Source organism: Cherax quadricarinatus, chromosome 13, assembly GCF_038502225.1.
Source record: "Cherax quadricarinatus isolate ZL_2023a chromosome 13, ASM3850222v1, whole genome shotgun sequence".
Classification (NCBI taxonomy): Eukaryota; Metazoa; Arthropoda; class Malacostraca; order Decapoda; family Parastacidae; genus Cherax; species Cherax quadricarinatus.
The window spans coordinates 41,429,852-41,443,661 of record NC_091304.1 but is presented as its reverse complement, the minus strand read 5'-3'; the positions used below and the strand labels follow the sequence as shown (position 1 = coordinate 41,443,661).

The 13,810-nt window shown below is 44.6% G+C and overlaps 1 protein-coding gene across 5 annotated transcripts in view; it reads left to right on the top strand.

Moving 5' to 3' along the window:
- Positions 1-13,810, top strand: part of LRR (Leucine-rich repeat) — a 705,864-nt gene that overhangs the window by 97,626 nt on the left and 594,428 nt on the right. For all 5 annotated transcript variants that reach the window (XM_070084670.1, XM_070084668.1, XM_070084669.1 and 2 more), the window contains exons 3-4: positions 1,102-1,152; positions 10,909-10,968. In XM_070084670.1, the coding sequence (XP_069940771.1) occupies positions 1,102-1,152; positions 10,909-10,968 (111 nt within the window). The remainder of the gene's footprint in view (positions 1-1,101; positions 1,153-10,908; positions 10,969-13,810) is intronic.

Here is a 13,810-nt window from a genome sequence, read left to right as displayed (position 1 = left end):
AGAGGGAATGTGGGGGGGGGAGTAAATAATGAGTCTCGCGGTGCTGTTGCTGACAAAACTCGGGAGAGAAAGATTGAAAAAGTTTGAATATTAAAAGTGAACAGGAAAGGCACCATAGAAGTGGTTACTGATATGTTCATAAAAGTCATTTTTAATATTTTCTGGGATGTGATGATACGGCAGAGGCGACCTTGGGGGGGGAGGGGGAAATTAATACTTACAATTTATTACAATGTTTTTAATAGGCTAGTAATCAGAGGTGCCGCCTATTTTCTCTTTCCATATTCAGGTTGGCTTTCTGATCTTTATATTTTATTATCATTGAATGGTTAAGGATATTGCATTCATCCAACATTCTAACCTCTCTTTGGGTAGTAATCCTGCGTTTATCTTTACTTAGCTTCCCTTACTTCAGGAACATTGCCTTCGGTGCCTTAGCTCTGGCGGGAGGTGGCAGCAAATATTGAACTGAAATTTAGCTTTTTGGTCTAAGATATACTGTAACACAGAGCGGGATGTTCAGAGAAATACCGAGAAGATTTTGCATTTAATGGTAGATCTTTGGAATGGCTGCAACATGAAGTAAATTGTATGTGTGTGCATTCATTATAGAAATGTAAACAGTTCAGGATGAATTACTGGGTAATTATGAAAGATTGGTCATTATGAGAATACTCCTGTAAGCACCACACTATAATAATACATCACAGTAATTACAAATACATGCCCCTGCCTTTAATGAATGGGAACGAAGTGTTCGGTGGCTCGGTTGATAACGTGCCCGCCTCAGACAGTGTCCATGCTTTAGTCCCGGCATGGGTGGAAAATTTGGGCATATTTCCTTTCACCTGCTGTCCTTGTTCACCTTGCAGTATGTTGTTACCTTAGGTGTTAGTCGACTGGTGTTGGTCGCATCCCGGGGGACAAGGTTTTAGAACGCCAAAGGAAATAAGAGTGAGATCATGATGCACTAATTTGCTTCGGTTATCCGGGTTAAAAATCCGAACAAGTCTTATCTTAAGTGGAGAAAATTTGAATGTCATGATTGACTTTAGTAATCATTTCTGTATTATGTACAGTAATTGATATTTTTCTTTTCAGGCTTTTGCGTCATGTCGACTTTTTGTGCTCACCGCGAAGATTCCCACCAGGGTGAGTAACTTGCCTATTTTGTTTTATAATATAATAGAGATTTTGACACAGAGAGAGACAAACAAACACACACACACACACACACACACACACACACACACACACACACACACACACACACACACACACACACACACACACACACACACACACACACACACACACAGGGGTCAGTCCTAGGACCGGTGCTATTTCTGGTATTTGTGAACGACATGACGGAAGGAATAGACTCCGAAGTGTCCCTGTTTGCAGATAATGTGAAGCTGATGAGAAGAATTCAGTCGGACCAGGCGTCAGTTGCCTGGTCCAGAAACTGGCTCCTGGAGTTAAACCCCACCAAGTGCAAAGTAATGAAGATTGGGGAAGGGCACAGAAGACCACAGACGTAGTACAATCTAGGGGGCCAGAGACTACAAACCTCACTCAAGGAAAAGTATATACCGGGAACATCTGAGGCGCACATCAACCAGATAACTGCTGTAGCATACAGGCGCCTTGCAAACCTAAGAACAGCATTCCGACATTTAAATAAGAAGCAATTCAGGACTCTGTACACTGTACGTTAGGCCCATATTGGAGTATGCAGAGCCAGTTTGGAACCCTCACCTAGCCAAGCATGTGAGGAAACTAGAGAAATGCAACGGTTCTCATCAATACTAGTCCCGGAGCTAAGGGGTATGTCCTACGAGGAGAGGTTAAGGGAAATCGACTTGACACAGGAGGACAGGATAGATAGGGGGGATATGATAACGACATGTAAAATACTGAGAAGAATCGACAAGGTGGACAGAGACAGGATGTTCCAGAGATGGGACACAGCAACAAGGGGTCACAGTTGGAAGTTGAAGACTCAGATGAGTCACAGGGATGTTAGGAAGTATTTCTTCAGTCACAGAGTAGTCAGGAAGTGGAATTGTCTGGGTAGTGAAGTAGTGGAGGTAGGATCCATACATAGCTTTAAGAAGAGGTATGATAAAGCTCATGGAGCAGGAAGAGTGGTCGAGTAGCGACCAGTAAAGAGGCGGGGCCAGGAGCTGTGAATCGACCCCTGCAACCACAACTAGGTGAGTACACACACACACACACACAGACACACAGACACACACACACACACACACACACACACACACACACACACACACACACACACACACACACACACACACACACACACACACACAGACACACACACAGACACACACACAGACACACACACAGACACACACACACACACAGACACACACACACACACACAGACACACAGACACACACACACACAGACACACACACACACACACACACACACAGACACACACACACAGACACACACACACAGACACACACACACAGACACACACACACAGACACACACACACAGACACACACACACAGACACACACACACAGACACACACACACACACACACACAGACACACACACAGACACACACACAGACACACACACAGACACACACACACACACACACACACAGACACACACACACACACACAGACACACACAGACACACACACAGACACACACACACACACACACACACACACACACACACACACACACACACAGACAGACACACACAGACACACACACAGACACACACACAGACACACACACAGACACACACACAGACACACACACAGACACACACACAGACACACACACAGACACACACACAGACACACACACAGACACACACACAGACACACACACAGACACACACACAGACACACACACACACACACAGACACACACACACACACACACACACACACAGCGAGTCATGGTACGTGGCGAGGTGTCAGAGTGGGCACCTGTGACCAGCGGGGTCCCGCAGGGGTCAGTCCTAGGACCAGTGCTGTTTCTGGTATTTGTGAACGACATGACGGAAGGAATAGACTCTGAGGTGTCCCTGTTTGCAGATGACGTGAAGTTGATGAGAAGAATTCACTCGATCGAAGACCAGGCAGAACTACAAAGGGATCTGGACGGGCTGCAGACCTGGTCCAGCAATTGGCTCCTGGAGTTCAATCCCACCAAGTGCAAAGTCATGAAGATTGGGGAAGGGCAAAGAAGGCCGCAGACGGAGTACAGTCTAGGGGGTCAGAGACTACAAACCTCACTCAAGGAAAAAGATCTTGGGGTGAGTATAACACCAGGCACATCTCCTGAAGCGCACATCAACCAAATAACTGCTGCAGCATATGGACGCCTGGCTAACCTCAGAACAGCATTCCGACATAATAAGGAATCATTCAGGACCCTGTACACCGTGTACGTTAGGCCCATATTGGAGTATGCGGCACCAGTTTGGAACCCACACCTAGCCAAGCACGTGAAGAAACTAGAGAAAGTGCAAAGGTTTGCAACAAGACTAGTCCCAGAGCTAAGAGGTATGTCCTACGAGGAGAGGTTAAGGGAAATCAACCTGACGACACTGGAGGACAGGAGAGATAGGGGGGACATGATAACGACATACAAAATACTGAGAGGAATTGACAAGGTGGACAAAGACAGGATGTTCCAGAGATTGGACACAGTAACAAGGGGACACAGTTGGATGCTGAAGACACAGATGAATCACAGGGATGTTAGGAAGTATTTCTTCAGCCACAGAGTATTCAGTAAGTGGAATAGTTTGGGAAGCGATGTAGTGGAGGCAGGAGCCATACATAGCTTTAAGCAGAGGTATGATAAAGCTCACGGCTCAGGGAGAGTGACCTAGTAGCGATCAGTGAAGAGGCGGGGCCAGGAGCTCGGACTCTACCCCCGCAACCTCAACTAGGTGAGTACAACTAGGTGAGTACACACACACACACACACACACACACACACACACACACACACACACACACACACACACACACACACACACACACACACACACACACAGCTCCTGATCATGGGCGACTTTAACCACAAGGAGATCGAATGGGAGAACTTGGAGCCACATGGGGGGCCTAGACACATGGAGGGCTAAGATGATGGAGGTGGTACTGGAAAACTTCATGTACCAACACGTAAGGGACACTACATGAGAGAGAGGAGAGGATGAACCAGCAAGACTGGACTTGTTATTCACCTTGAGTAGTGCAGATATTGAGGACATCACATATGAAAGACCCCTTGGGGCCAGCGATCATGTGGTTTTGAGCTTCGAATACACAGTAGGGCTACAAGTGGAGGGGGAAGCAGGAAGGCCAGGACAAATGAAACCAAACTACAGGAAAGGGGACTACACAGGAATGAGGAACTTCCTGAATGAGGTTCAGTGGGACAGAGAACTGGCAGGGAAGCCAGTTATTGAGATGATGGAATATGTAGCAACAATGTGCAAGTAGGCCGAGGAGAGGTTTGTACCCAAGGGTAACAGGAATAATGAAAAAGCTAGGATGAGCCCATGGTTCACCCAAAGATGCAAGGAGGCAAAAACCAAGTGTGCTAGGGAATAGAAGAAATATAGAAGGCAAAGGACCCAGGAGAATAAGGAGAGCAGTCGTAGAGCCAGAAACGAATATGCACAGATAAGGGAGGCCCAACGTCAATATGAAAACGACATAGCAAAAGCCAAATCTGACCCGAAGCTGTTATACAGCCACATCAGGAAGAAAACAACCGTCAAGGACCAGGTAATCAGGCTAAGGAAGGAAGGAGGAGAGACAACAAGAAATGACCATGAAGTATGTGAGGAACTCAACAAGAGATTCAAAGAAGTGTTCACAGAGGAGACAGAAGGGGCTCCAGAAAGACGGAGAGGTGGGTCCATGGGTCCTGAGAGAGGGAGCAGAGGCGCTATGTGTACCCCTAACAACAATATTCAATACATCTATCGAAACGGGGAGATTGCCTGAGGCATGGAAGACAGCAAATGTGGTACCAATCTTTAAAAAAGGAGACAGACATGAAGCACTAAACTACAGACCAGTGTCACTGACATGTATAGCATGCAAAATCATGGAAAAGATTGTCAGGAGAAGAATGGTGGAACATCTAGAAAGGAATGATCTCATCACCAGCAGACAACGTGGTTTCAGAGACGGGAAATCCTGTGTCACAAACCTACTGGAGTTCTATGACATGGTGACAGCAGTAAGACAAGAGAGAGATGGGTGGTTGGATTGCATTTTCTTGGACTGCAAGAAGGCGTTTGACACAGTACCACACAAGAGATTAGTGCAAAAACTGGAGGACCAAGCAGGGATAACAGGGAAGGCACTGCAATGGATCAGGGAATACTTGTCAGGAAGACAGCAGCGAGTAATGGTACGTGGCGAGGTGTCAGAGTGGGCACCTGTGACCAGCGGGGTCCCACAGGGGTCAGTCCTAGGACCAGTGCTGTTTCTGGTATTTGTGAACGACATGACGTAAGGAATAAACTCCGAGGTGTCCCTGTTTGCAAATGACGTGAAGTTGATGAGAAGAATTCATTCGATCGAAGACCAGGCAGAAATACAAAGGGATCTGGACAGGCTGCAGACCTGGTCCAGCAACTGGCTCCTGGAGTTCAATCCCACCAAGTGCAAAGTCATGAGGATTGGGGAAGGGCAAATAAGACCGCAGACGGAGTACAGTCTAGGGGGCCAGAGACTACAAACATCACTCAAGGAAAAAGATCTTGGGGTGAGTATAACACCAGGCACATCTACTGAAGCGCACATCAACCAAATAACTGCTGCAGCATATGGGCGCCTAGCAAACCTCAGAACAGCATTCCGACATCTTAATAAGGAATCGTTCAGGACCCTGTACACCGTGTACGTTAGGCCCATATTGGAGTATGCGGCACCAGTTTGGAACCCACACCTAGCCAAGCATGTAAAGAAACTAGAGAAAGTGCAAAGGTTTGCAACAAGACTAGTCCCAGAGTTAAGGGGTATGTCCTTTGAGGAGAGGTTAAGGGAAATCAACCTGACGACACTGGAGGACAGGAGAGATAGGGGGGACATGATAACGACTTACAAAATACTGAGAGGAATTGACAAGGTGGACAAAGACAGGATGTTCGAGACTGGACACAGCAACACGGGGACACAGTTGGAAGCTAAAGACACAGATGAATCAAAGGGATGTTAGGAAGTATTTCTTCAGCCACAGAGTAGTCAGGAAGTGGAATAGTTTGGGAAGCGATGTAGTGGAGGCAGGATCCATACATAGCTTTAAGCAGAGGTACGATAAAGCTCATGGTTCAGGGAGAGTGACCTAGTAGCGACCAGTGAAGAGGCGGGGCCAGGAGCTTGGACTCGACCCCTGCAACCTTAACTAGGTGAGTACACAGACATACACACACATACATACATATACATACATATACATACATATACATACATATACATACATATACATACATACACATACACACACACACACACATACACATACACACACATACACACACATACACACACATACACACACCTACACACATACACACGCCTACACACATACACATACATACACACACACACACACACACATACACACACACATACACACACACACACACACACACACACACACACACACACACACACACACACACACACACACACACACACACACACACACACACACACACACACACATACACACACACTTATGCCAAAACTCTGTTTCCTGTGTGTCAACCACGCCTGTATCCAGGATTTTTTTATTTCATGTTCCTTTAGTTTGGTCAGTGTGCGATGTGGGACTCTTATCAAAGCCTTACTCAAGTCCACATACACAATATTATATTCACTACCATGATCTTCATCCTCAAATACTTTAGTGTTAAAAGTTAATAAATTCGTAAGTGAGGAACGCCCTTTGTAAAACTGTGCTGAAATTCATTGATCACTGTTTTTCATGGCTACGAGTAGCCTCGGTAGTTATTGATTCCATAAATTTTCTCACAGTGGAGGTTAAGCTAATTGATCTGTAATTCGAATCTAAGGTCTTGCCACCTGCTTTGTTGTGAGGTGTCACATTTGCCATTTTCCACTTCTCTGGCACCATGCCAGTTTGTAGTGATATGTTGAAAAGACTAACCAATGGTTTACTAAGCTCCTCCTATATTTCGTTGCAACCCTTGAGAACAGTTTATCCGTACCCGGGGATTTGTTAGGTTTTAATTTATTTGTACACCAGACGAGCCTGGCTCATGACCGGGCTCAGAGAGTAGGTAAACTCTCGAAGCTCTTCAAAGGTATATTTGAGAGCAATGCGGGTAGTAATTTACAACCCTTGAAAACAGTTCATCAGGACCCGGGGATTTGCCTAGGTTTAATTTATTTGTGTGAGAACCATTGATCGTCACAACTTATTTTTGTCCTGATCTACATATTTTTTTTTTTATTTCGGGAATTTCTCTAGTATTTTCTTTGTAAAACTGAGGAGTAAGTGTTGAAGATTGAACACATTTCTTTGTCAGTGAACCGACCTAAGAAGCCTATCTTACTTCTATATACCCGAAATAAACCTTTTTAATTAATTCTCGAATCCCTCGCAACTTTAACATCATAATCTCCTTTTGACTTTACTTGTTCCTTTTTTTTTCCCCTTTTAGGTAAATATATGGATTTTTTAAGGGCCCCTATTTCCTATTGATTCACCTGTATAGACCTCTTTTTTTGACGTATGAAATGTTTTAATCTATCCATTTGTGGTTAATTTTGTTTGATCTTATTTCCATATTTGGAACATAAGTAGCCTTGGCGGCTTGAACTGTGCTTTGAGAAATGTTATATTGGCAGCCATCACCGCTTACCAGGATAATGACCAGTCAGATCACACCAGTTCATTCCACCCAGGTAATTTCTCAGTCTTGCGAAATCGGCGAAGCAGAAGTCAGGGACATTAACTTGGTTTAGTTATTAAGGTAATTCCATGATTTTGAAAATAAGTGATTTGTGATTGCTTTCTCCAAGCTCATCGTTGACCTAAAGATTATTAATTAGTGATTACTTGTTGGCAAGAGCCAAGTCAAGCAGGTTGTTTCCTTTAGTTGGTTCTGTCACAAACTGTTTTAAAAAACAATCCTGGATCGTCGTGCTCCCTCATTTAGAATATTGCTCAGTACTGACGGCCCCATTCAAAGCAGGAGAAATATCAGAGCTGGAACAAATACAGAGATCGTTTACGGCTCACATTGAGCCAGTAAAGCACCTAAATTACTGTGAACGCCTTCAGGTCTTGAGCATGTACTCATTGCAGCGGAGGAGAGAGATGCATGATAATATATACCTGGAAAGTACTCGTGGGCCTAGTCCCAAATCTGCACACTGCTGTGACATACTGGAGTGAAAGATATGGGAGAAAGTGTAAAATAAACTCAGTGAGGAGCAGGGGTGCGGTGGGAACAAAAAGGGAACACTGTATTAACATCCGCGGTCCAAGACTATTCAACATCTTACCAGAAGATATCAGAAACACGGCTGGAACAAGTGTAGAAGCCTTCAAGAGAAAAGTGGGCAAGTATCTTCACCAACGCAGGAGAGAGAGATAATCTACACTTGGAAAATCCTAGAAGGAATGGTCCCGAATCTGCACATAGAAATCACTCCCTACGAAAGTAAAGGACTTGGCAGGCGATGCAAAATACCGCCAATTAAAAGTAGGGGCGCCATTGGTACACTAAGAGAGAACACCTAAGTGTCCGGGGCCCAAGACTGTTCAACAGCCTCCCACCAAGCATAAGGGGAATTACCAGTAAACTCCTGGCTACCTTCAAGAGAGAGAGCTGGACAGATACCTAAAGTCAGTGCCGGATCAGCCGGGCTGTGGTTCGTATGTTGGACTGCGTGCGGTCAGCAGTAACAACCTGGTTGATCAGACCCTGATCCACCGGGAGGCCTGGTCGTGGACCGGGCCGCGGGGGCGTTGATCCCCGGAATAACCTCCAGGTAGGTGCCAGATCAACTAGGCTGTGGTGGATATGTGGGATAGCGGGCTTCCAGCAGCAACAGCCTGGTTGACTAGGCAAGCACCAGACGAGCCTGGCCCATGGCCGGGCTCCGAGAGTAGTGTCATTCTCGGAACTCTTTAAAGTCGCTAGACTTGAGATTTCCTGTCAAATTACTGCAGTCAGTTTGTCTAAAGTTAAAATCTCCCATTAGCACATCAGTGTCTCGTAGTGCTTAAAGCAAACGTAACCTTGTGGTCTCATGCTCAGAGGTGTCTTGTAGTGCCCATGGTAAGCGTAACCTTGTGGTCTCATGCTCAGAAGTGTCTTGTAGTGCCCATGGTAAACGTAACCTTGTTGTCTCATGCTCAGAGGTGTCTTGTAGTGCCCATGGTAAACGTAACCTTGTGGTCTCATGCTCAGAAGTGTCTTGTAGTGCCCATGGTAAACGTAACCTTGTGGTCTCATGCTCAGAGGTGTCTTGTAGTGCCCATGGTAAACGTAACCTTGTGGTCTCATGCTCAGAGGTGTCTTGTAGTGCCCATGGTAAGCGTAACCTTGTGGTCTCATGCTCAGAAGTGTCTTGTAGTGCCCATGGTAAACGTAACCTTGTTGTCTCATGCTCAGAGGTGTCTTGTAGTGCCCATGGTAAACGTAACCTTGTGGTCTCATGCTCAGAGGTGTCTTGTAGTGCCCATGGTAAACGTAACCTTGTGGTCTCATGCTCAGAAGTGTCTTGTAGTGCCCATGGTAAACGTAACCTTGTGGTCTCATGCTCAGAAGTGTCTTGTAGTGCCCATGGTAAGCGTAACCTTGTGGTCTCATGCTCAGAAGTGTCTTGTAGTGCCCATGGTAAACGTAACCTTGTGGTCTCATGCTCAGAGGTGTCTTGTAGTGCCCATGGTAAACGTAACCTTGTGGTCTCATGCTTAGAAGTGTCTTGTAGTGCCCATGGTAAGCGTAACCTTGTGGTCTCACGCTCAGAAGTGTCTTGTAGTGCCCATGGTAAGCGTAACCTTGTGGTCTCATGCTCAGAAGTGTCTTGTAGTGCCCATGGTAAACGTAACCTTCTGGTCTCATGCTCAGAGGTGTCTTGTAGTGCCCATGGTAAACGTAACCTTCTGGTCTCATGCTCAGAGGTGTCTTGTAGTGCCCATGGTAAACGTAACCTTGTGGTCTCATGCTCATCTGTGTTTTCCTGTACCCCAGGTAAACCTGACCCAGTCGTTCCACGTCTTCCAGTGCCCGAGGTAAATCATCTTGTAATTCCTTGATCATCAGTGTAGTCTAGTGGTCCCATACCCAGCCATATCTGCCACTGCCGCTAGTAAACCTAATTTTGTTGAAAATGATATAAAATATACCGTCAAAGTGATGATTAAGACACACGTGCAATGTGTCTCTTAATCATGGAGCTGAACTTTTCTCCAGGCTGATGGACTGACCACCTCAAATAACATTTCTCCAAGCTTGATGGACTGATTACATCATCACCAGACGAGCCTGGCCCATGGCCGGGCTCCGAGAGTAGTAACGCTCGAAACTCATCAAAGGTATATCTTCATTTCACTACTGTGTAGGCAAAACGTTTCAACAATAAAGATACTTAACTGTTTCACACGTGTCTTCATTTTGTGGCGCCATGTCTTCCAGTGCCCCAGGTAAACCTAATCTTGTGGTACTATGCCCAGTTACGTTTTCCTGTGCCCCAAGTAAATGTAGCCTTATGGTACCATTCCCTGCCATGTTATGATGTACCCAGGCACCCACTAACCAATAGCATCATTGATATTTCAAATGTCCTTCTCAACGATGTATTACTGAAAGCAGCTGAGATAACTGTTAATGTTTCTTTCCCTCAGGTGGACCAGCACTTCCATTATCTGGACATACAAGGCATTGAGAGTCGCAAGCCCAACCAGGTGAGTATTTCACATCTGTATTTTGTCATGTGCCACATTTTGTAATTCATATGCGTGCAGAAAGTGCCAGGTTTTCCGGGTTGTGGCTGTTATGTAGGCCTCGATGGAACTGGCAGCAACAGCCTGGTTGATCCGGCACTCGACATCCACTTTGGCCTCAGGCTGGGCACCGAAGATGGAAGAACCCTCGAAACCAGTCACACGTGGAGTGGTACTCTCAAAGAGGTACGCGTACCTAAGCAAAAACAAAAAAAACCCCACTTCATTATCGTCATCGTATTATAGGTTCAGAACCAACATGTTCTTCTGAAGGAAATGTCGATTTCACGGACGACTTTAAGCAAATTTCATGATGCACACTATTTAGGTTAGATTATATCAGTGCCAGTAAATGTAATAGCACGTAGTCGATATAAAGTTTTGAAGCATCAACTGAAAACTGAGACCCACCGAACGCATATTAGAAAGTTACTACGAAAAAAACACAACCTGTACAACCCAGATCAACCTGGATGTAGTTCACCAATATTATTATTGTTACAAATAATAGAATTGCTGAAGCTTTCAAAGAATCATCCGCCCCCCCTACCTGGAGCCTACCTGGAGGGCATTCCGGGGGTCAACGCCCCCGCGGCCCGGTCCACGACCAGACCTCCCAGTGGATCAGGGCCTGATCAACGAGGCTGTTACTGCTGGCCGCACGGAATCCAACGTACGAACCACAGCCCGGCTGATCCGGCACCGTCTTTAGGTATCTGCCCAGCTCCCTCTTGAAGACAACCAGGGGTCTTCCCGTAATGCCCCTTATTGCTGATGGGAAGCTGATGAACAGTCTTGGGCCCCGGACACATAAGAACATAAGAAAGGAGGAACACTGCAGCAGGCCTGCTGGCCCATACTAGGCAGGTCCTTTACAATTCATCCCACTAACAAAACATTTGACCAACCCAATTTTCAATGCCACCCAAGAAATAAGCTCTGATGTGCAAGTCCCACTCAAATCCAACCCATCCCACTCGTGTATTTATCCAACCTAAATTTGAAACTACCCAAAGTCCTAGCCTCAATAACCCAACTAGGTAGACTGTTCCACTCATCTACTACCCTATTTCCAAACCAATACTTTCCTATGTCCTTTCTAAATCTAAACTTATCTAATTTAAATCCATTACTGCGGGTTCTCTCTTGGAGAGATATCCTCAAGACCTTATTAATATCCCCTTTATTAATACCTATCTTCCACTTATACACTTCGATCAGGTCTCCCCTCATTCTTCGTCTAACAAGTGAATGTAACTTAAGAGTCTTCAATCTTTCTTCATAAGGAAGATTTCTAATGCTATGTATTAATTTAGTCATCCTACGCTGAATGTTTTCTAACGAATTTATGTCCATTCTGTAATATGGAGACCAGAATTGAGCTGCATAATCTAGGTGAGGCCTTACTGATGATGTATAAAGCTGCAGTATGACCTCTGGACTTCTGTTGCTTACACTTCTTGATATAAATCCCAGTAATCTATTTGCCTTATTACGTACGCTTAGGCATTGCTGTCTTGGTTTAAGGTTGCTGCTTACCATAACCCCCAAGTCCTTTTCGCAATCTGTATGGCTAAGTTCTATATTATTTAACTTATAAGTGCTAGGGTTATGGACACTCCCGAGCTTCAGAACCTTGCATTTATCTACATTGAACTGCATCTGCCACTTTTCTGACCAAGAGTAGAGTTTGTCTAAATCCTCCTGAAGTTCCCTAACATCTACGTTTGAATCAATTATCCTACCTATCTTCGTGTCATCGGCGAATTTGCTCATATCACTAGTAATTCCTTCATCAAGATCATTGATATATATTATAAACAACAACGGGCCCAAGACTGATCCCTGTGGAACGTCACTTGTTACTGATCCCCACTCGGATTTAACCCCATTTATGGACACACACTGCTTCCTGTCTGTGAGCCATGATTCGATCCACGAGAGCACTTTCTTCAACAGTCTTTGGTGCGGAACTCTATCAAATGCCTTACTAAAATCTAAGTAAATAATATCAAATTCTTTATCGTGGTCAACAGCCTCAAAAGCTTTACTGAAGAAAGTTAATAAATTAGTTAGACAAGACCGGCCTCTTGTGAATCCATGCTGAGTATCATTAATCAAGCTATGCTTATCGAGATGGCTTCTTATAATTTGAGCTATAATTGACTCTAGTAATTTGCCTACAATTGAGGTCAGGCTTATTGGGCGGTAATTTGACGGTAACGACTTGTCTCCTGTTTTAAAAATAGGAATTACATTAGCCATCTTCCACATATCAGACACTACACCTGTTTGAAGAGATAAATTAAAAATATTAGTTAATGGTTCACAGACTTCCATTTTGCATTCCTTTAGAACCCTTGAAAAAACCTCATCAGGACCCGGTGACTTATTTTGCTTCAGTCGGTCTATTTGCTTCACAACCATTTCACTAGTGACTGTGATGTTACATAATTTATCTTCTTCTGGCCCACTATAAAAATTAATTACCGGAATATTATTAGTGTCTTCCTCTGTAAAAACCGAGAGAAAATAATTATTTAAAATCGAGCACATTTCATTCTCTTTGTCAGTAAGATGCCCATAGTTATTTTTAAGGGGACCTATCTTATCTCTGACTTTTGTTCTATATACCTGGAAAAAACTTTTTGGGTTAGTTTTAGAATCCCTAGCAACTTTAATTTCATAGTCCCTTTTAGCTTTTCTTATCCCCTTTTTAATGTCCCTCTTAATGTCAATATACTGATTCATAAGATGACCCTCGCCTCTTTTGATACGCCTATAAATTCCTTTCTTATGCCCT